The 24,791-nt window shown below is 40.2% G+C and overlaps 1 protein-coding gene across 2 annotated transcripts in view; it reads right to left on the bottom strand.

Annotated features, from left to right (window-relative positions):
- The window catches only part of PRMT8 (protein arginine methyltransferase 8), a 71,842-nt gene that overhangs the window by 5,763 nt on the left and 41,288 nt on the right, over nucleotides 1-24,791 (bottom strand). For both annotated transcript variants that reach the window (XM_026865878.1, XM_026865870.1), the window contains 5 exons: nucleotides 19,505-19,568; nucleotides 15,705-15,847; nucleotides 15,228-15,315; nucleotides 11,592-11,707; nucleotides 4,960-5,110 (listed from right to left, as the gene is read on the bottom strand). In XM_026865878.1, the coding sequence (XP_026721679.1) occupies nucleotides 4,960-5,110; nucleotides 11,592-11,707; nucleotides 15,228-15,315; nucleotides 15,705-15,847; nucleotides 19,505-19,568 (562 nt within the window). The remainder of the gene's footprint in view (nucleotides 1-4,959; nucleotides 5,111-11,591; nucleotides 11,708-15,227; nucleotides 15,316-15,704; nucleotides 15,848-19,504; nucleotides 19,569-24,791) is intronic.

The raw sequence follows: 24,791 nt of genomic DNA, 5'->3' as shown, positions 1-24,791 counted from the left end.
GTCATTGTTCACTTATCCAGTCTGTATCTTACCAATATAGCTGTAAGGATGCTATGCAAATCTGTATAAAGCCTTACCACTGGTGAGGCCGCACCTCGATTCCTGTGTTCAGTTTTGGGCCCCTCACTACAAAAAGGACATTGAATGACTCGAGCGTGTCCAGAGAAGGGCAACGGAGCTGGTGCAGGGTCTGGAGCACAGGTCTGCTGGGGAGTGGCTGAGGGAACTGGGGGGGTTTAGTCTGGAGAAGAGGAGGCTGAGGGGAGACCTCATCGCCCTCTACAGCTCCCTGAAAGGAGGGTGCAGAGAGCTGGGGATGACCCTCTTTAATGAAGTAACAAGCGATAGGACAAGAGGGAATGGCCTCAAGTTGTACCAGGGAAGGTTCAGACTAGGTATTAGGAAGCATTTCTTTACAGAACAGGCTGTTGGGTGTTGGAATGGGCTGCCCAGGAAGGTGGTGGAGTCCCCATCCCTGGAGGGGTTTAAGAGTCGGGTTGACCCAGCACTGAGGGATCTGGTGTAGTTGGGAACTGTCAATGTTAGGTTAATGGTTGGACTGGATGGCCTTCAAGGTCTTTTCCAACCTAGATGATTCTGTGAAAAGACCTTGCTAACGTGAAGGTGTACAACAGCCACTGACCTCTCCTCATCTATACAGCTAGTCATCTAGAAAGCAATCAGGTTTGTCAGGTATAACTGGCTTTGGTAAATCCATGCTAACTGTGCTCAGTCACCTTCTTGTCCTTCACATAGCTGGAAATAGTTTCCAGGTGCATTTGCGTCATAACCTTCCCAGGAACTAAGGTGAGATTGACTGGCCTGTAGTTCCATGGATCCTGCTTACTGCACTTCTGGAAGATGACTGTGATAGCTGACTCTTCCTAATCATCAGGAAACTTCCCCCATCACCATGACCTTTTAAAGATGTTAGAGGGTAGCCTTACAAAGACATTGACCAGCACCTCAGCATGCTTGGATGCCTCCTGTCTGGTCCCATAGACTTCTTTAAGGTTCTGTAGTCCTGATAGCATGCCCTGAGGCACAACTCATGTACTATCAGTTTCACGGTTTAAAAAACCTTCTTCTCCAATGACTGGAAGGCACCTCTGCTATTATTTTAGATACTATGAATAACAGTTAACCCCTCCACGTAAACAGTACGTGTCTTAGTGCAATCAGAGGGGCACCACATGGGATCCAGATGAAACCCTGGACCAAGTATTGTGCAAAGGAATCACAACCAATTGGTTACCCCAGGCTTCAGAGTGGTCTCTACATCTGCTATAATTGGTGATATGGCTGTAGCCTCATTTGCATCAAAGAAGGCCAGAGTGAACTTTGGTTTTAGAAGAAGCCCTTGTCAAAAACACAAAAACAACTTGAGCATGGACTTGAAAATCTTAAGAATTTGACTTTGCACAGATATCTGGCTAGCAGGTCTTCTCCATCTGCATACAATGGCATCCAACATTTTTTATTTGGTGGGTCATACAGCCTGCTGGACAAGTGAGTCACTGAAGTAAGATGTTCAGAGAATTGGCAGTAAATCAAAGAAAAGCATTAAATGGAAGAAATGCCACATTTGCCAAGTGGCAGGAGACAGAATTTGGAGACATAGGAAGCCTCTTCAAGCAAGCCTCCAAGGAGGCTGAGCCACCAGCAGCTAAGAGATCTAGTTGCAGAAAGGATGATGAGAAAGGGCAAGTCTTCAGAGCTGTAAGGATTGTAGAATGGGAGTGTACGACTAAGCATTCAGAAGCGGCCTGTGGAAGCTACAGATAGTTTAAGGAAGCTAGGTTTTCAGGCGCTGCTAATGAACCCCATTCTTGGTAGAGGTTCATAAATATTGGAGATTGTGACTCCTTTCCCCTCTTTTTTATGACAGATAGGCACAAAATACCTTGTACATATATTTGCAAGTTGAGGTGGGTCTGCAAAAACCTCTCTGTAAGAAAAACACCATGCCAAACTTGGCATCTGCCCTAGGCTTTTGTTCAAATGTAGCCTCTTCTCCCTAGTAGTATTTAACCTTCCTCCTTCCTCAAGTTCTCAGTTCCTGTGTGCTAGGGGAAGCTAAGCCCACCTGTGGTGGTCTTGCAGAACATTTTCTGTCCAAGCACCTGAATGACCCCTTTTCATTCCATACACCCAAGAGGCAAGAAGAGTCAGAAAAGTCCTCATCCCAGCCACCTCTTGCTATACTGATAGTGGAGCAAGTCTATGCCTACTCTGCAGACAAGCAATGCCTTGCAATAACATCACAGGTCCTTTTCCTTGCTACTTTTGATGCCTATTCACTGGGATGTTTAAGAGTCAAGCAAAGAATGGCTGTGTTTGAGGGCCAGATATGTTGATGGGACACATTTGGCTAGAAAACATTAATTAAATAGCCTAATCTTTCAATGGATGTTTCTTAAAACACGCATATTCATATTCACATGTAAAACAGAAACACATTCCATTATTCCTTTGCAGATGAAGCCCCATTCTCAATGACATAAAAGACCTTTCATGTAGTTCTGGCAATATAAGACCTCCTTTACTAAGGTAGGTTTCAGTTAACATCACGAGACAGTAACTACACCCTTCATACCTATTTTTTACAAAATTGGAGGTTTGACTATATTACGTTTTAAAAAATATTAATGGGCTGCCTTCTGCTGAAAAAAACCCAGCCTTCTGTGGAAAAATCAAATGCCGAAAACATGAACTGTTTTCCACCTTAGATAATTTTGTTCAGCAGAAACCCAGAAACCTGTGTCCAGCACAAACTTCAGGATACTACCGCAGTGCCTCACAGATTGTTCGTATCTACGCTTTGTTCCCTAGCACATACCGATGCCTATCACGGTGTGGGAAATACCATAGTATAACACATTTATAAAATGACCAGGGAAACACAGTTATTGAAAAACGTAAGAATATGAGGCACCAAATAACATCATTCATACAGTTATACTTCTAGAATCAAATATAAGTTAAGTATTTTAACAAAGTACTTTGAGCTTTAAATATCATGTAAGGGGCTGAGAGCTTCTGTGAAGGGAGGAAAAAAAGTGATTTCTAATCATATTTAGAATCTAGTAGCCACAAGTGAGCGACTGATGAGTTGTGAGCTGGGCCAGGAGTAACGGCAGCCACCCCCCACTCCCACAAGGAGCACCAGCCACCAGAGCGGGCAAACAGGGCCTGGCACAGCAGTTTGCACGGAAGGACGCACAGGGAGGGCAGCTCTTCGAAGGAGCGGCATTCCACTGGCTGAGCGGAGAGGCTTTAAATTCACCTAACCCAGCAACAGGGCACCATTCAGGTGGCTCCTCAGGGGTCAGTGTTGGGACCAGTGATGTTTGACATCTTTGTTGGAGACATGGACAGTGGGATCAAGTGCACCCTCAGCAAATGTGCCAATGACACCAAGCTGTGTGGTGCAGTGACACGCTGTAGGGAAGGGATGTGCCATCCAGAGGGACCTGGACAGGCTGGAGAGGTGGGACCGTGCAAACCTCATGGAGTTCAACAAGGCCAAGTGCAAGGTCCTGCCCATGGGTCTGGGCAATCCCAAACACAAATACAGGCTGGGCAATGCATGAATTAAGAGCAGGAGAAGGACTTGGGAGCAGTAGTGGATGGAAAACTGACTATGAGCCAGCAATGTACACTTGCAGTCCAGAAAGCCAACTGTGTCCTAGGCTGCATCGAGTGTGGCCAGCAGGTTGAGGGAGGGGATTCTCCCCCTCTACTCTGCTCTCATGAGACCCCCCCCTGCAGTGCTGTGTCCAGCTCTGAGGCCCTCAACATCAGAAGGACACAGACCTGCTCGAGCGGGTCCAGAGGGAGCCATGAAGATGATCAGGGGGCTGGAGATCATCCCCTGGGAGGACAGACTGAGAGAGTTGGGGGTGTTCAGCCTGGAGAAGAGAAGGCTCTGGGGAGACCTTATAGCGGCCTTCCAGTACTTAAAAGGGGCTACAGGAAAGATGGAGAGGGACTCTTGATCAAGGAGTGCAAGGATAGGATGAAGGGTAACAGTTTTTAAACTGACAGAGGGTAGATTTAGATTAGATATAAGGATGAAATTCTTCCCTGTGAGGGTGGTGAGGCCCTGGCACAGGTTGCCCAGAGCAGCTGTGGCTGTCCCCTCCCTGGCAGGGTTCAAGGCCAGGTTGGACGGGGCTTTGGGCAACCTGGGCTAGTGGAAGGTGTCCCTGCCCGTGGCAGGGGGGTGGGACTAGATGATCTTTAAGGTCCCTTCCAACCCAAACCATTCTGTGACTCTACAATCAACTTACATCAGGTCCCATTTACACCTGTTTGAGTTGTGTAATGATGCTAAATGCAACCAGCATCATCTGTAATTTGTTGTTCTTGTCATTAAAGCAGTCATAAGGTTGTTTTTTTTTTCTCATAACACTGGCTGTATTCACTCTGGTAAACAATGCCATATAGGAATAGAGTTACTCCTTTAAATATCTGCTCAATAAGGTAAGTTAGAGTTTCACATTTGAATTGTTAGAGTTGTTTTACATAATCAGTATGTGTGTTGTTAGATCTTGGAAAAGTATGTTTTTTTTCTAGACTCTGAGACAAGCACGAGCTTTTGTTGAGTTTTGGATTTGCGGGAAACAAGGATGCAAAGTTGCTGCCTCTCACTGAGCCAACAAATCCCTGTCTAGTCAGAGAAACTTGTCACAGGATTTAGATATAACTAGTGATGGGCATAAAGTCCTGGGTCTTAATTTGAGCTGAAATCTAAGCTTGATAGCCATTGTGCAATCTTGCCCTGATGTTTTGGCAGAATTCCTACAGGCAGTTGTCCTTTCCCCATCCTGCTCACTTTCCCCAAAGTGACAGTGTTTTTTTCACTGAAATTCAAACCCGGTGTTACACTAAGCCTTCCTGTATCATTTGACCAGTATCACTGATACAGCAATAGGAATGAAAAGAAATACAGATTACCTGTAGAAAATCCCATCTTCTTGTGGCACTTTGTAAATTCGATATTAAAATAGGTGACCAAGGCATGAATGTAATCATTACGCTGAATTTGGAGGCAGAATGCAGAAGTAAATGCCAATTCTTCAGTCTTCACTGTATAAATATCTACTTCCTGTTTTGAGGAGAAAGAAAAAGACATTTACATGCAGATGTCTGTGATTCTAAGGTAAATGTTAAGTGATGTACTTAAGCATTTTATTTAATGATCAGCAACAGAGACAACTGGCAGCCCTTTAACACTGTAAGAAATCAATGGTACATTTGAATATATCAAATCATCAGCAAATGATCCAGTTATGTGACTAGGTTGACAGAGTGTGATAAGAGAGACCACTCACAGAAGAGTGTGTGCCCTTGGGAATGGCAGGGAGGGGCTGCGGGAGCTGGAGGAAATCAAGGTAAAATGTGCTTTGACAAATATAGGCACAATGGATGCTGAAACAGAAATATAGGTCCCAATTCTAAGATGTTTTGTCATCAGGGACCGTCAGCTTGAGGAAAGATGGCAGAGTTGAGTTTTTAATAAAAATAAACCTCTGGTTTGTTTAAGCATCTCTGGAAATGAATGTGACCATGTCAAGAAGTCAAAATATTTGAGGCATGACAGGGGCTTGCTTTTTGCCGATAATGCTTTCTAGTCCTGTGTCAGATAACCAGTTCCAGTTAGTAAGCATCTTACTCTTAAACTAGATGAAAGCAAATAATGTAAATCGTACTATGTCTTGACTGCAGTATTTGGGAGCAAAGATATAGTCTCCTCCCATCAATATTTAAATCTCACTGTTCAAGGCTTAAACTAACATTTTTTTAGATGGATCTGATTTCTCCAGCTAGATATTGCTTTTACTTGGGTTGTCTCCAAAACTTCTAGTCATGATAGGGAGGATACTAAGTCTGAAATGCTATTAATTGTATTCTAACACTATGGGAAATATTTCCTATCAGTGCACTTTCTGATATCCTCCTAAGAGTATCTTGCTTCACTGTCCTTATTGTCTTTGTCAGGGAATATTTGGCAAGAGTCAGATATGCCCAAAATATTTTTCTCTATATTATTTGGAAGGTCATTATTAACAACAAAACTGCTTATGCACACAGAGAAATAGAAGCTTTGTAGGCAGAAATCCAAATTTCCTCTACCACCATGTCAGGAACCCTATCACCGATCTCACCAGCATTAATTCAGACTCACACTGCAAAAATGGAGAGCGGAGTCTAGAATGTCCATTAGAGGGCTCTTTTGGGCTCTTTTAGGGCACTACAGAGGGCTCTTCTAGCAAATTGCATTCTATGATCTAAGAGATGTCTGCAAAAAATAGACATCCAAAGTTGCAGCCATATTTCAGTTACCGAGGTGTTTGCATGGACCACTTATCATGTGTTTCTGAGACTTAGAAAACTTATGGTGAGATGATTTAAGCAAGCTATAGTTTTGGTTTGTCTCATTATCAATATTGTTCAAGAATAACTTAACCATAATGAAAATTATTCTACATTGCGATTGCACCCCGAGTCACTAATGTTTATAAGTGAACCATGCTTATAAATGGTCATTTAAAGCTGTGATAGCCTTAAAATGTTTGGGTTGTTGTTTTTTTTTTCCCCCACAACAGATAAAAAGAAAAAAGCATACTAGGAAAAAGAATTTCTGAAGTCTCCTGGCAGACTTCCATAGCTGCCTGCAAAATTTGCTTTGACAAGCTAGACTGGACTGGTGGGTGGTAGAGGCAGATTTCTGCAATTTTTGGTGGCTTCTTCGTGGTATCACTTGGGGAAATTGTGAATTAAGTCCAATGATGAGGGATGTAGCTCCCTCTCTCTGAACTGTATTGGCTCTGCAGGGTAAAGTGGAATCAAAAGCAATAGGAAATATTTTTATTAGAGAAGTTAGTGGAAATGTCTCAGAAGTAATGAACTATGCAAGATATGAGATAAATGTGGGGGGTTTTATTAATTAATATAGTTTTGAAACTGGCCTGATCCTGTTTTGGTGATCTCTTTGAATCGTAGTCTGGCTACTATATATGATGATATTAAATGTCACTGCTCACTGAATACCAATTAAAGCTAACAACACAAGGAACAAATACTATATTTGCATAAAGTAAGTGAGAAAAGTAATAATTTGCCAAATTTTATTTAGATTTCAGAAACAACAACAAAATGGGCATAGTTAAGCAGGGATCTGATCAAAATACAGTTCTTAATTATACTAAAAAAATAAAATGTGTTAAGCTGAGCAACAATAAAAGTGTCAGAATTATCAGCTAAATAAGGAGGTGCAGACTGTGGTTGACACTGCATGAAAGACCATGAGACATCCCATACTACATGTCCCTGTTGCAGAGACACATAGAGGCCAGTTTTCACAGTCACTGCATAAAGAACAGTTCTTGGGGTGTCCTGCGGCACCAGTTGCTTTAGGACTGAGCAAATGTATAGAAAATCATTTAGAATCACAGGGGTGATGACAATGAGGTTGAGAAGTGGTATTGCCACCTGCTGTGTGTTTCTTGAGTTGTATCACCCTACCTGAAGGCAACCTAACTAATGACCGAAATGGCCCTGAATCAGCTTCACTGATGGGAAAATCCCGACGCGCTGCCTGACCCCTCTCCTCACGTGAATCATAGAGAGATACCACTGCACCTCTTTTCTGATCTCCTTCCCAGCCAGTCAGCTTATGTGGTGAGGATTGTGTGAGCATGGAGGTAAAGATTCAAACCTCACTGAATGCCTGGTTTTGTGGGGGATTTTGTTTGTTTGTTTCTTGGTTTGGGGTTGGAGTTTTGCCCCCCTTCCTCTCTCCCATTGCACCAGCTGTCTTGGTTTGAATGCAGAGGGAAGTGGTCACCCCAGCACAGGATGGGATGGTGAAGGCAGTGCTGATCACAGCAGGCCAAGGTGCTGAACTGATGTAGAACCCGGAGGACAGGCTGCATTGGTACAAGCAGCATTGCCAGCTACAGGAAAAGGATTGATCTCAAGGCTGACAGTAAAACTAATTGCTAGGGAAGGGAGAACCAGCCAAACCCTCTTTTCTGACAAGCAGAGAAAATGACCTACACTGTCAGATGCGCACATGCATACACATGTGAGGGCAACACTGAATGCAACAGTCAGCCCCCAGAACACATTCACTTAAAAAAAAAAAAAAAAAATAAATCTTTTTTCTTTAACGAGTGCAGAGAACTAACGGTATTAATGTGGGGAGAGAAGAAACAACATTAAATTCTGGGTGTTTCAGGGGAGCAGTGAAAGGAAGAATGGAGTATCTGAGATTGTTTTGACTAGATATTGCAGTGTATGTTGGTTCTCAATTAGATGGAATAACAGGGAAGCAGGTATAGCTATGGCTTCCTGATAACAGAGACCTCAGCTTCTTGCCAGGGCCCCTTTTCTACCATCTTTTCCTGTTTGCACAAAAGGAAATGCTTGCAAATGACTAAGGCGTTGTTTGTGTTTTGTTTGTGAGGGTTTTTTTGGACCGTGGGGAGGAATAGGTGGAGTTAAACCTGAGGATGCTGAAAGGAAAGACTGGGGAGAACTGCTGGAAAGAGTGACAGGGAAAGTCACTTAGGAAAGGGAAGGGAGATTTTCATGTGGAGAAAAGAGAAGAAATATGAGAAAAAAAGAGCAGTGTTTGAAGAAAGATGGAAAATGAGCGTCACAGGTGCCTCTTGCTTCACTTTAGCAGAAGCTGGGAGAAACGGATGTGATTAGGGTGTTGACTGAAGTTGCAGTGGAGCAAGAGAAAAGTCTCATGAGGACTGCCTGGTCCTAAACCTCATGGGTCAACATTACTATGGGAGAGGAACGTGGGACTCTTCGGAGCTCACAGACAAGTGCCTCACCTGTGTGGTTGGAGCTCTCTGAGCAACAGTACCTTTCTGCAGAAAACACTGCAGGTCCTTCGAAATAGGTGAATCATGCTATTTCCAAAACAGCAAAAATTTCTCCAAGAATTGGGTATTTGAGCACACAGGTCAATGTTTTTTTGCTATTATGCTATGTTCTCTGATAAACAAGAATGCTTTTTTTTTTTTTTTTTCTGCAGGCAAGGCAGTTTGTGCTTTAAGTAGCATTGAACTGTGTAATCTGAAAGTGGTGTGTGACCTGCAGGAGCTTTAAACTGTTCCTGGAAAGTGTGGGACAAATGGGAGCATAAAAGTAGATTGATTTCTTTGTTTGGTTCTTTCTCTGTGGCTAGATAGGGGAGGATATTCAGGAAACTTCAACTGTATTTTTTATTACAAACTGAATGTGGCATGTTCTTCATTCTTGCCTGGTTTTGTGAGTTTTTGCCACTCTTTCATTGTAGATTTTTCTACAGCTGTGTGAACAATTGATTTATTGTTATTGTAGTCTCTGGTGCTCACACCAAATAAAAATTAACACGGAGAAGAAGTTTTGGGTCAACCCAAACCCATTTGTATTTCTCTGTTGTTCAAGGGGATCAGAGAAGAAAACACAACTGGTTTACTGAGTTTGAAACAAACTTTCCCATTTTTTTAGGCAATGTTACTGTGAGCATAGGCCCTCGGAAGGACACTTGTACACCTTTCCTGAGATCAGTTATTGACTCTGGTGCTCTGAAGATGCTTTGGTCCCCCTACTCTCTTTGGCTGATTTGGTTTGGAATTTAAACAGAGGACTCCTACTTGTCAGGAAAATTCCTATACCCCTGGAAATATTTTTAAGAGATCATGCAAAGGGGAATTGCTTCCTCAAGAGAGGAGATGCTATATTCCCTGCAAGCACCACCCCCAGTGCACCCGTGGCTTAGTGGCTAGAGTTTCTTGAGGAGTTCAAGGCTTTGGTTACATCCAGTTCCTGAAGAGTACAAACGAGGAAATTTTACTCAAGTCCCCAGCATTCTAGCTGTGTCATGGTTACATAGCATGCAGGGGTCGATGTCTTATTTTGATGATTTTGTATAACAATTAAATTGGGAATTGGAATAACTGCAGAAGCACAGGGTTCTGACAGGTCTGTTAGGAATGCATCTAGTGACCAGTTCATCTACTGACTTACGTACAGGAAACCTGGATTCAGCTGGTAGGCACCCTAAGTTAGTTGAATTTGAGCTGAATACACCCCTAACAAATCCCTTTGTGAATCTAATATGAATAAGCTGTGCCATCTTGAAATGCTACAATGAAATTTTTGAATAATTAAACATTATTGCTTGGTTTATTCTCAAATGTTTTCTTATGCTAATATTATTCTCTAAATTCAAAAATATTTTCAGGATCAAATAAATGCACTTTATAGAAATATACCACGTGCAAAAGTAAATTAAATTAGAAAAAAGAAATGCAGCCTCAGTTTTTCCTGCTTCCATATTGCTATCTTGAACAGAAGCCTCCCTCCTTCCTGTCTTTCATTGAGAATTTTACTTTTTTTAGTGATTAGTTGTGAGATTAGGGAGAGATTCTAGAATGGAGAGTGTTTTCTGCTTGTGTAGTTATTACCCGCTTTGCTCCCAAGGTGCGATTACACGGTAAAGCACCATTCAGTGTATGGACATAAGATGTCAGGCTATGTAGAATCAAATCAGTGCAGATGGACTGTGCATGCATATGTACTCACACAGAGTTTCTACTTCTGTTCCTTTTTGCTGCTTTCAGTAAAGGTTCTGCAGACTAAAGGTATGTCTTTCCTTTCTGCATATGGGGATACTTAATGCCTTGTTTGTTACTGGCAAAAAGTGAAAGGGAAAAATTAGACATGAGTCTTTGGGATAAACGAGCATACTCTTGGATGCAATGGACCTGATTTTTACCACTGCTATTGATGTGGACAGCCTTATTCATAACAGTACTCCTACATGAGGAGGACTGCTTCGCATGGAAGGAATTTTAGAACCTTCATGTGTTCCTTCAGGCTATGGATTCTTAACCAGGGGTCTTGTGAACAGGGAGTAGTGACCCCTCTGTCTTATATATAGAACAGGGTAGAAGCTAACCTCTGGCTGCAGATGTTGGGGCTGTGAGAGCACAGTAACATTCTGGATAAGGCTAAGAATTAGGAAGTTATACAAATAAATTACGTTTCAACTTTGATATGCTCTGAGTTAAATTAGTTATTTCATCAGAGCTGCCCAATTCAGGAACAGATGCTTCAGTCTTGCATTGCAAACAGAATTAATTTACCCCTTTTCCTCAGCAGCATTCCATCAGTAATTTCCAACCTCTACTCACAAGCAGGTAAGACAATTAATAATCAAATACACTATGTCCATATTTATCCAGTATTTGCACATGTATAATTTGTAAGAGTATTAAATTGCAGTAGCAGTAGCCAGATGAGTACAAAGTCACAAGGAGAATCTTGCTTTTGGGTATTCCATAAGTGACAGAGGTATCAATGTTCTCGCTTAGCTCAGGTGACAGTATTGGGCATGTGCAACATACTAGTACTGCCTAACTTAAAACTGCACAATTTTCCTTCTTACTGTAATAGCATTCTATGATGATGGCTTCAGCAGCTAGATAGAAGCATACAAAGATAAAACATATGTAGCAGGTCTCCAAAGAATCCTATAGTTAGGTGTAAACATTCATAATTAGGTACATTTGGAATTACCAAACCTTTATTAAACAGGCATTGGTCACCACTTGCTTTGGATCTACTATGTCCACCAAAGGTTCCTTCATGGCAACATCCCTAATACAGGTCATGTCAAAGCCGTACACATTCTCCCACCCTGTCAATGCAAATGGATGTGTCAAAGATTAGCAGTAATAATAAAAATATTTTTTGTTTCTCAAAGCATCTTTCATTTGAAAGACTTTCTACCATGCCCTTAACTTTCAGCTCTCTTTGTTCCCTGCCCCAGCTGTCTAAGTCATCACTGGTATCTTACAGATAATGCAGTTGTGGCAAAATAACCTCTCAATGTAAATCTTTGAACAAGTGGCCCTTGTTTTCTGGTGTTTCCAGAATTGTGTTATATGAGATTTGTTGATGATTTTCATGGCTTCAGACATTTGAGAGTGTTGCCCAAAATCATATAATATGTCAGGTTGAGACTTGGGAATAGCTGCTAAGGTTAATCTATCCTTTCCTATCCATTCTGCTTAATATTTCCTTTTTTTATAGACTGCTATTCAATCAGCAGTTTGCATGCTCTTAATTAATTTAAGTAGTCTTATTTTCAGCAAGTGAATTACTGACAGGAGTGGACTTAGAGGTGTGTTTCAATATCTGGGGCACCCAAGTTTTAATCTGCATGTACATCATGACAAAAAACCAAGATGGCCACTTTCTAAAAGATTTAAAGCTATGCTGATCTTCTGATTGTTCGGATAAATGTTTCTTATCTTGCTGAGGGGTTTGTTTTCCTTTTCATTTTGTTCAAGAAAAAAAAAAAGATTTAAAAGTACACTGGCTTTGCTTTTAAGATTGCTTAACAAAATGAAAACAAAACCCTTCAAAAAAGTGAAATCTTAGTCTTATGAATCATATGAGACAAGGTTCATTCAATGTTCCATCTGAAAGTCTAAGCTGAATACTGTGAAATTTTTAAAAAATTGTTTGAACACAAGCAAGGTAAACTGACAAACAGCAACAGTGAGCATGTTTAAAATGTCTTGTTTCTTCAGAGCACAGCATTTGGGCTACTGGTGTTTCCAGAGGACTATGACTGAGAATGTAGTATAAGCAAAAAATCGTCATATTTCTAAATCAGAACAAAGCTGGACATGAACAGTTCTTTGTTGTGTTATCTCTTTATTGGGCCGTGAGTTTCTCAATATTTCAGGGGAGCTGGTGATCAAAACTTTCATTTCAGGCATCATGAGCATGTGGGAACTTCAGATTGTATTTATAGAAGCCATATGTTATTATGTGGTTACTCAGAAAAGATTAACTAGGAAACCCTGAAGGAACATTCTATTAACAGTTGTTGGGGCCTCCATTACTTGATGTACTTCAGCCTGTGTGGGATGCCTTTGAAGGATATGCCACAGTCTGTATTTGACAGACACCTGTCACAGGAGTTAAAAGATAAAATTACATGTTTTACATTTTGCAGTAATTTACTGTAGTAGTACTCTGTGACATTAATAAAGTTTGAGAAATCAGCAGTCAGATTTTTTTTAGAAGCCCCATATTGCAATATTTCTTAATCAATATGATGGTTCTTGAGTGCCTGTTGAAATGCTCAGCCCTGCATCTCATATGAAGGCAAGACTCTATCCACCTTGAGAGCAAAAAAAGGAAGATGAAAAATTGAAATGTAAGGAGACACCAGGATTTATAAACTGAAAAGAGAAACAAGGTGGTGGTGCAGATGAACAGTGAGATGGAAATAACTGAGGAAGATACAGAGGTATAAAAAGTGAGGGGGGAAGGGAAATCAAAAGTGAAATGAGAAAAGAAAGTTTCTCAAAGGCAAACAACATTTTAGAAGAGAAAAAGAACCTGAAACATTTTTTTAAAACGATTCAAAAATGAACAAGTTGAAAACGGGTAGAAAAAGGCTCAAGGCCTGGAAAGGTAGGGGTTCAAAAGCAAGGTGAAACAAGGCATAAGGGAATTTTTTAGGCCAAAATGGCTTTGATTCCTTTACAGAATGCATCCCTCATACGTCCTTTTGAATCTGTAAATTTTGTAAGGAATTTAGCTGTCAAGGTCATCGCATCACTGAGAAGAAAAATCTAGGCTGTGCTCGAGGAGTAGATATAATTCTCTCTGGCACCTCCACAGACTTCTTATCACTTCCCCACTCCTTTGGGTTTGCTTTTGACCCAAAATGGCAGCTTTGACCCATTGGCAGTTGTTTATTGGCACTGAATTTGATTAAAGAAACACCAAACTTTCTTTTCTGAGAGAAGCTGAGAGGCAAGGAATGAGGAGTCAGGCATTTTCATTTAAAGGTTGACTGAACCCACTAATTTTACTCAAGCTTTTGCATGTATCCTTAATTAATAAAACTGCTTAGGTATTTTGCTAAATTTTTTTCCCCCTAATGGAAAATGCCTTTAAGTGAAATTGACCGGCTGTGAAAAATAAAAAAAAAAAAAAAAAAAAAAAAAAAAAAAGAGTAAAGTAATGTAGAACTTACTAATTTCATCAAAACTATTATGACCAAATAAATCCAAACTTGGGTGACCTGGGGGATAACAAGTTGAACATGAACCAGGAGTATGACCTTGTGGTGATGAAAGTGAACCACATGCTGAGACATGAGGAGTGTCCAAGAAAATCTGGGACAGCAAAGGCTAATGGTGGGATCTGGGATCTAATTGCTATCTGCTGCTACAGAAACAAAGAAAAAGTCAGATTCCCGTCAGGTGACAAGGGACAATGAAGGCAAATTTCAGCAAGGAAAATTCTGACTGGATATTCAGAAACATGTTTACTCCTGGGGGTGCTTCAGTATCTGAACAGTGCCCAGAGAAGCTATGGAATCCCCATTTCTTGACTGCAGGGCAGAGCCCTGAGTGACCTTTGACAGTAAAATCCGGCCTGCTTTGAGCAGAAGGCTGGACTAGGTGACCTGTGGAGGTCGTTAACAGCACCAGTTATTCAATGAAACTACAAGGGAAAAAAATCCCAAAATTATAAATGTAAAGGAAAAGTCAGTTTATGCATCTATGAAGCAAACCAAAAAAGTTTAGAACTTTTTTTTCACATCAAAGTAAAATGGAAATTTCTGATCCTTACTTTTAATTTAAAAATTCTCACATAAATTGTTTTAAAAAGTTAAAAAATCATTACTTTTTTTACTTCTTGACAAGCTTATTAGTGAGATTTTTTTTTTCTAGGCTTATTTCTTAACATTCACAATTCATTTGCATCTTATTAATTTTTCTGCTCCTGTTATTTTAAAACCAGAACACAGCACCTGGAAGGCAAAAGAATACTACCAATTTTAATGGCACTTATGTGGGATGATCTATTTATCGAAACAAAAACAGAAGGAAATCTCCTAAAATCCACATTTGGAAATAGAAATAGAGGTATCAACATACTCTAAGCAAGGTCTACGTCAATTGATATATGCATCTTTCCTTTTAAAGAATTTTAAATTACTACAAGTTTCCTGACTTTATCACCAGACTAGAGTTTTCTTGGTGTTGATGTTTATAGTGGAATTCTGGCCTCATCAGCGTGATTACTTGGCTTTTGCAAAGCTTTGCCAGTGAAGAGATTAGAGTAGGCCACTATAAATCACATATTTTAGGAAAATAACCATAGAAAGGTGCTGGGTGTTTACTCACAGTGTATTTTGAAGTCCTTGTACTGTCTGTCTTCAATTGCTACCACGTACAAAGCAGCTCGGTCTGGAAACATTAGCCCTCCAGGTTTCTGTTGATGAATTGTGGGGAAATGGATCTCGTAATCTATTCACCTGACAAAGACATCACATTTTGAACTGCACATACAAAAACCAGACAAGCACCCCTTGCATGCCTTTATTGTTTTCCTTCAGATTGTCACATCAGCTTTAATTTCAGCAACTCTTGCAGCCTGTAGCAATGTCATTGATAGTGTCTATACGAATTTCACCAGCAGTTAATCAAAAGCAAAGCTCTTTCACTGAAATTCCCTTTCTTAATCTTTTCATTATAGCCTAAGAAATGGCACTTGGACATGTAACTGTGTCTTGTTATGGTGACAGTAGGAGAGGGAAGGCTTGTAATCAGAAAATAATTGATGTTTGCTCCAGCAAGGAGCATGACATGCAGAGCACCTACCAGCCACTTGTCTCGTGCGAAGATGACTGTGTTTAACATTGACTCATAGAACAGACAGTAACCCATCCACTCGCTGATGATGATGTCTACTTTATCCACAGGTAATTCAACTTCTTCCACTTTACCTTTAAATATTGTGATTACTGAAAAAAGAATCCAAAGAAATATGTTTCACATAATAAAACGTCTGACTTAAGTTCCTTACTGATGAATGTCAGGATGACCTTTTCAATATGATTCTCTTCTTGAATGCCTGTAGATAAGGGGTCACTCCATGCAACTCAATGGATTTTATACTATTTTAAAACTACTTGCAGAAGTTTTTGGATCAGTACAAAAGGGAAAAAAAATATCCCAAACTAAAACCCAAACTAAATAAAACCCATGTATAAAAAAAACAACAGAAAAACAGGCCTTACCTGGTTACCTGCATGATCTCATTTTACATGCCCTTTGGAATTTGGAAGATTTTGAGATCATTAACCAAGTAATGCAAAGAATTGACTTAGAATCCTTTAAATATCCCTATAGGGTTACACATACATGATCTCATCACCGAAATATTAGAGATTTATGTAAGTAGGATCTAACTCTGCTTTTCAAACATATTATTCTGGCTTCACAATGAGGAAACTAAGACTTGTTTCTTCCATGAATTCTGGGGAATGGGTTCAACTGGGAAAGTAAGATCTAGCCTGACAGTACACAAAGTTTGGACAAACATGGTTCTTTCATGAAAAATCAATCACTTAATTCTTTTCTGCTTCATAATTGAATCTTTTATAACATACTGGCATTCTCTGTCTGAATCTTCTATCTGGTTGAGACTTGAATAACTTTCCACAGTTATCGAAAATGATGGCTGGAAACCATTGCTGTCAGCTATTTTATCACCAAATTAGTTTAAAGGAAATTAAAAAGGTTGCTAGAAGTTTGATGTAGTAGAATAGCAGATCCTCAGAGACACTATTACAACACAGCACATTAAATTACTGGCAATACTGTGTACTACTTACAGGAGACTGGGTATGCACTGCAAAAGCAAATCAACAAGCAATTAATAAAACTTGTTGATACTAGAACAGATATTTTGCTTAAAGGAAAATTAAATGCTGGTCCATATTTAGTTCAGTTGTAACAAATAATTTTGTTTCAGGATGACTATACAATTCACCAATCATTTTTCCATTTAAACAATATATTTTCTATTTACAAATGTATTCCAAATTCTTTAGATAAATAATTTTCAGCTTGTGTTTGCTATTTATATTGTTTGTTGCAGTGGGTAAAGTCTCGTGGGTCTGGATTCTTCCTTGACAAGGTAACTTACGCACTTGAAATTCAGGACTAAAGTGAGTAGGGAATATTTAACTTTCCCTTACTAATTGGTAAGATTACTGTATTACTCTGAATAAATGGCAATTTTTAACTATGGCAATTTTTATTGATGAACGTGGTCAACATTCAGTTTAAAGAAGATGAAGGTACTTTCATTTACCTAGGACTAGGTTAGCTGTTTAAGTGTGCAGCTGTGGGTTGAGTGATTTTTAAAACTCGGCCCAGGGAAAACGAGGTTTCGTCTTTCCAAAATACATGCAGTATTACTCTAACCAGATGTGGCAACTTTATTTGCATAGCAAACTTTTTTAATCCAGACTGGCCCCCTAAGAAGTTGGGAACACTCTGATTCAGACTGGTAACACAACGTATCAGCTGGTAAGAGCAACCTGATTGGAAAAGAGCAGAGTTCTCTTCTCCTTCCCATTCTTTAAACTCCTTCCTTTCACAGTTAGTAGCTCAATAGTTCATCTGTTGTTACACTGAAGACTCTTCATGTCTATAAGCTCCAGCCACGAGTTCTCTTTAGTTCTCTTTTCTCCCAAGAACTTTCACTGCCACAATTCTTTTGGAGTGAATTTTAGCACTGTTGACAGCTGCCAGGGTGACACACCTGCGGACTTTGAAGCCCTCTGTTTATACCTAGAACAGTCACAGTGTAAGCAGCAGCAGCAGCACAAGTTCCTCCCACCTCCCTTCACTTTGATGAAACATCTTCATAAGGCATCATGTGGGAACAGATTGTGCTGTCCCCAGCTGTATTGTATCTGTTCTGGAAACAGTGGGTTTTCTCTTGGTTCAGCCCCTTTTGCTGACTCTGCATTTCTCTAAACAATTAGGGGGAAAAAAAGAAAAATTTCCATGAGCAACAAGATCCTTCGGCTTGGTACCTGGTTGCATTAAAATAAAAGTGAATGTGGGTCAGTGTAAAGTGTGTAAATGTAAATGTTAGTTCAGCTGTGTAATCTGTTTATACTGGAGGCCAAACTGCAGTTGGACAGACTGTGGAAACTATCCAGGTGAGTCTCTTGCCAAAGGTGAGGGGTCTCTGCTTCTTCCTTCACAGTTTTTTTCCAAGGAATTGCTCCTTGGAGAAACAGGAGGAAGAAGCAGAGATAAATACTCTGGAGCACACTGGATCCTTCTCATTCTGAAAACGGTCCCTTCACACACAATTCCTGTTTGCTGGAAATCCAAACATGAATTGATTTGTAGTATGCTATTTGTGTATCTACTTGATGAAAGGTCACGCTGGGAATACACAGGCTCTGCGCCAAAGGTGCAGGATAACCAAGCTGAGGTCAACACCTCATTGTTTTAGTGCCTTAACCATACTGTGGGGGAGAGTACTTTCTGGTCCTTTGCTTCGTTCTTTTTCTGAACCAAAAGTTGCTTACACTGGCTGGCTTCTTGCATCCCCTGTCCCTGTTTCTTTCACGCCACAGCACTCCGATAGGCACACTGTACCATAAATTCTCCTCCCAAACAGCTCCATGTTAGTCAGAAGCTGCCAGAGACAGCAATAAACATCAGAGCAGATCTAAACCAGAACAGAACCGTATACCTGCATACATGCTAGCAGAGCACCAGCACAGACACAGCAAAATGTGGGGCAAACGATTCGGTCTCGCCAGCTATGACTTGCACTGCTCTGCAGCAAAGGCAAGCTCTCACAAAGAGCACTTTTAAACAAGAACTGTCTCACAGCCTCAGTTTAAAAAAGCCTGATTTTTTAGGTTGTTATAAAGATATCTTCTGTGCAGTGATTTGGAGGAGGACTGAAGACACGAAATAGAGCTTGTTGGAGATTATTTTTTGTTAAGAGTTTTCAGTAGGTTGGGGGTATTTTTAGTATTTTTTTAAATTTAAGTGTTTTCACATCCCTGGAAATTTCAACAGCTTTCTTTTCGAGGAAAAAAAAAATGTTTTCTCTGATGCTGTTATTCTGAGAATTGAACATTTTTAACTTGTGTGAGTGTGTGTGTGTTTCAATATGGTTTTCAAAAACCAGTATTTTTTTTTCAAGTTGGAAGTCAGAAGAAACTCTTAGTGAAAAATGTGTATTGATCTGGAATGTTTTTTTGCTTTGAACCTTACTTCAATCTGAATGTAAATATGTGTGTTGATTCTATTTAAGAGATAAGGTGGAATTCAAACAGCAGAATTAATTTGAAAAGTTCTGCTCTAATATGGGGCCTTCTGTCTGCTTTACTAAATCGAACCGCCTGCCAATGAGTTCTATTTTCTTCTGTTGTCTGTGAGCCTAGAAGTAAATGTAGCGGTAACTTCTCCCATGAGGAACTGTTGTAGTGCCTAGAATGAGGTGTTTAGTTTTGTATTTAGATAAGTAAATTATTCAAAACTACCATTTACATATAAACCATACAATATAAATTAATCAGAAAAAGCAAAACAGTTCTCTTCTCTTTCTCCTGAAGAAAACATTTTTATATATGCCTTACTGTTGTCCAAGTGGTTGGCCTTGATAATTTTTTCTGAGTAGTCAGATATACTTGAGCATTCAATCTAGGAAAAAAAAGGAAAAAAGAAAACCAAGAGGAAGAGTAATTATGTGTTAAGGATCTCAGCTATATGAATAATACCAAAATCTACTGAATGCAACAAAGACTCTACAGAACATGTAACCACTGATAAAGTGTAAATCAAACCTGTGTGGGCAGGATCATGATCAGTGATACCTTAATAATTAAACCGTGGTCTGTGTTTGAGTTAAACTGGGTCATACAGAAAATATTGTTCTTAAAACTGTTGAAATGTGGAAAAAGGTGATCCTAACTACAAAATTACATAATTTATTAATCATATTATTTAATTTATTCCTGCTACTTCAGAATATTGCCTCCTCCCCTCCTCAAATCCATTGAAGGGAATGAATTAACATGGTGCTGCATTTCCTCACGTATTCTTAAACAAAATACATGCAAACTCTGTGAATAATGTTAAAATTCAAACTATGCCAATACTGGTCTGTGTCAAGAAGCATTTGCTTTTCTCTGTGAAAAATCTATCATCTTTGGCAATGCATGCTACCAAAAAATATTTACACATAAGAAATTACTGAAATTATTGTATTTACAGAAACATCCAGACCTGCATGTCTTTTTCTATGACCAGTGCTGTGCTTTTACTAAGAAAGGAATTACAAAGTACCTTCTAGTTTTAGATTTGCCCTTAAATTTGTTAAAATCTGAGTTCTAGCATAAAAGCCCACGTTTGCAATGACCTTTGGTATCTTTTAGAGAAATACTGCATTCCATGAATCTCTCTGTTTTTTGTGCCCTATTAAAATCATGAGGGCCAAAGTTGCTGGTAGTCACCAGATCAGTTCCTAATTTACCTCTTCCAAATTTGACGTTAAACTGCCAATAATACTTTGTATAATCCTTGTCTCTCTAATTCCCCAATGGGAATATCAAATAGAATTAAATTATCTCTAGTGAGGTGTTTTATATGTCCAGTGAATCCCATTTAACCTCTAAAAGCCAAACTGTGCTTGACCTCTGTGGTAGCACTCACAGATGGCAGAACAGCAGACGGAAGGACACACAGATCCCTTATTCTTTTTATATAGCCCATGAAACAACTAGACATATTAGCAGTCATAATATCAATCCCTGTCCCCATGGGAACATGAGCATTAATTCTTCTTAGCTTGCCTGTGAATGCAAACCACTCCTTAAGATGTCTGACTCAATGGCCTGAATAGAAATCAAAACTGGCATGTAGAAAGGAACACCAGAGTGCCAGTCCAGGGAGTCCAAGGAAGAAATCCCTTGGGGAGAACTCCATCCTTTTTCTCCATCCAGCTTCTTGGTCCCTTACTGTAAACTGTATAGACTATATGTCTTGTCTATACTTACAGCCATTATAACATACTCAGTTTTCCTGTCTGTATTCACATCTGTCTGGCATTTTCAATTCCATTGCCCATTCTTTCTGCTTGTTTTGGATGATTTTTAAATAGAGCATGGGTATGTAGATGTTTGGAGGTGGCTTTCCAACCTTTCTAAAGAAAAAGATGCAAAGAAATAAAAAGTTCTATTTCATGAATATGAGTTTCCAAAAATCAGCTTGATTCTCAAAGAAGCAAAACAATAAAAAAACAACACTCAAATATTCCAGGAAGGAATATGTATTTCAGAAAATAAACTTGCTTTAGGAGGCTAAAGCTGTTCATGTCTATTTTGACTGGGACTCTATACGGTGGTACAATTTTATTTTAAAAAGCAACTCATTTCAGAAAAATACAATACTGAATTCTGTAGGTGAGGAATTAGGAAAAAAATACAGCGTTGTCAGGTTTTCCCCCAGTTCTCTTTCAAGTCAGTGATCTGTTCAAATCTGTATAATTTTACAAAGCTTTGGTTTTTATTAAAACCATGTGTTCCAATAAAATATGGCTGTACCTCAGTTAACAATCACCGAATCACAGAAGGGTTTGGGTTGGAAGGGACCTTCAAAGGTCAATTCCTCCAACAACCCTGCCATGGGCAGGGACACCCTTCACTAGACCAGGTTGCTCAAAGCCCCGTCCAACCTGGCCTTGAACCCTTCCAATGATGAGCCACAACTTCTCTGGGCAACCTGTGCCAGTGTTTCATCACCCTCATCATAAAAAATGTCTTCCTTCTATCCAATCTAAATCTACCCCCTTTCAGTTTAAAACCATTGCCCCATGTCCTATCAGTATAGGCCTTGGTAAAATGTCTTCCTCCACCTTTCTTATAAACCCCCTTTTTATACTGAAAGGCTGCAATAAGGTCTCCCCAGAGATTTGTCACGTCCAGGCTGAACAACCCCAACTTTCTCAACCCTTCTTCACAGGAGAGGTGTTCCAGCCCTCTGATGATTTTTGTGGCCCTCCTCTGGATCTGCTAGGAACTGTCCATGTCTTTTTTGTACCGGGGACACCCAGAACTGGATGCAGTACTCCAGGTGGGACCTCAAAAGAATGGAGTAGAGGGAGAGTACCACCTTTCTCAGTCTGCTGGCCACAATTCTTCTTAGGCAGTTTGGGATACAAATGGCTTTCTGACCTGTAAGCATGACCTGCTGGCTCTTATCCAGTTTTCAATCCACCAGTATGCCCAGGTCTTTCTCTGCAGGGCTGCTCTCAATCAATTCATTATCCAGTCTGTACTGACATTGGGGATTGCCCTGATTCAAGTGAAGGACCTCGCACTTGTCCTTGCCGAACTTCATGTGGTTCACACTGGTCCACTTCTCAAGCCTGCCAAGGTCCCTCTGGATGGCATTCTTTCTCACAAGCTTATCAACTGCACCACTCAGCTTTGTGTCATCTACAGACTTGCTAAGGGTGAACTCAACACCACTATGTCATTTATGAAGATATGAAATAGCAGTGGTCCCAGTACAGGCCCTTGAGGGGCTCTTGAGTTTCTTCAGTTGTATCTAGCTCTGTGCACATACATTAATCTCATTGTACTTAGTCTTCAATCTAATGCCACAAATGTCTCCTCTTTTACTGGGGTCTTTTTCTGAAACAGTCACCACATTCCCAGATTTCCTTTTCCCCTGGGTTGTGTCCTCATCACCACCCTTTTATCCAAATCAGCTAACATGTGACATGCGCCTTCGTTTTATGTATCTGTTTAATTCCTTCTTACCTACACTGTCCTGTTTGTCTGAAAATACCATAGAATTTCAGTAGCTCTACTGCAGTGATTGTGTTGAATTTTGTATGACTAAATGCAGCAAATGAACCAAGGTTTGAAGGGAGAATTGAAGGTACTTTTCTGTCCCTCACTCACCCCTCCCAAACACCAACCACCACATGCCAATCCTGTATCTACATGTCTTACAACAGCTCCCCAGCTAGATGAACATCATTGCACCGTTTATGGTTTTCCTCCCACAATGGTTAGGTGTCAGAGCACATCAAGAAGAAGAACTGAGGGGGCTGGTTCTGTTCAGCTTGTAGAAGAGATCCCCCCAATCCAATAGCTATCTTCAACTAGCTAAAAAGGGCTTGTGGAGAAAACAAAATCAAACTCTTCTCTGAAGTGCACCGTGACAGGACAAAAGTCAGCAATCGGGAGCTGCAGCAAGGTAAATTCCTGCTGACCGTGGCACTGGAATAGGTGCTGAGAGAGGATTCAGAGTCTCCATGCTTGGAGATTTTCCAAACTGGGCTGGACAAGGCCTTGAGCAACCTGATATAGCTTTAAACTTGTCTGCTTTGAGCAGGAGGTTGGATTAGATATTCCCAGAGGTCTTCTAAACCAAATCTGTCTATGAGTCAGTGATTCTATGATTTACACCTCTTGAATACCCAGAGATGATCCTAGCAGTTGGCTGAGGCAGTGGCAAGGAATAAGTTCCAACAGTAAGAGGGGATAAGAAGAACTAGACAGGGTAGTGGATGGATTTGAACCTGAAGAAGGGAAGAGTGAGAAAGAGGAGAGTGATTTCAGTGGCACCGTAGTCAGAAAACCAACACTCTGTATTTATCAACAGTTCCTACATTATGCTATTTGAAAAATCACATCTAAGTGTAGAGAAGAAACTGGAACATCTCAGCTCTAGCTAATAACTCATGGCAAAAGTTTGCTTTTTAAAAGGAACACTCAGTTTCCATTGGCACTCCTGCCAATAGAAGCATAAAGTCTGAATTTGATTGTAAGAATGCCACTGCCAGATCTCTGAAATATCTGCTTTTCCAACACAAATACAACTCTGCAGCTTGCTGTGTGGCAGGGTTCAAGGTGAGGTAGCTCATGTGACAAGAAGGTTGAAACACTTAAGGTGTAGCAGAGGAGTTTCACACCTAAGTGAGTTCCTTTGAGAGCTAAGTTTCCCGGATAGCACACCCCCCAGCTTCAGTGCTGAGGAGTCCATGGGTGAGCTGACACTGGTTGCCACTGAGCTTTTTAAATGCCTGAGGTAGAGCCTCAACCGTAAAGAAGTCCAAAGAAAAATACCCCACAACAACAAACCTGTGGAAAAGTATTTTCCTTTACCGGGTGAATTTTCTGCCAGTGAGCTGGCTCACTGTAGAATCAGATAAGCACCAGTGCCAGCACAAGGGAGGGAGGAAGACCATATGGCCAGGGATCTGGGAGATAGGAAGGTGGGAGCACAGCATCATCATTTTGTATATACTTCTACAGCATTGCAACATCCTTGCATGAGACCTGCATTCCTGCATCAGAGAAGGCTACATGTTTATTCCCCCTGGAGCTCTGAGATAATAAATGGTGTTTACAAGAAATACGTTCTAGCTGCCAACTCTGTGTATTAAGTCTCAAACTCCAAAACTTTTGCCAGCACCTTCTGATTTCAGCTATCTATACTTCCATGCTCTAGTCTGATGCTCAGATGAGGCATTCAGAATTGACATTGGATTTTGAAAATATAAGCCTGAGAAATGAACAGGAGTCCTTGCGTTTCATGCAACATTACCAGTAATAAAGATGCACAGTTTAGATACTCAGTGACATCAGTGTCTTCAAATGCACAGATGTAGCCAACTTATTTTAGTAAACAATTTTGTCAAAGAAGTACACAGAGAAATAGAATCTAGTTCCCCTTTCCTATGTTGTGTTGTGTTTGCAGGGCAAACAGAAGTCCAAAGCAAAAATAAATTCTATTTGTCATTTTAGAGTCAGTACAAATAACTCTGAATATACTTAGGAAGCAAATCTATGCTCTCTCTAATGACTTCTCTGCAGAAAACTGCACATTCATGCTCCTAAAGTTCAATGTATT

Source organism: Athene cunicularia (assembly GCF_003259725.1).
Source record: "Athene cunicularia isolate RWA chromosome 1 unlocalized genomic scaffold, athCun1 chr1_part2, whole genome shotgun sequence".
Classification (NCBI taxonomy): domain Eukaryota; kingdom Metazoa; phylum Chordata; class Aves; order Strigiformes; family Strigidae; genus Athene; species Athene cunicularia.
Note: the sequence above shows the minus strand (reverse complement) of the source record. Positions and strands in the feature narration are given on the sequence as shown.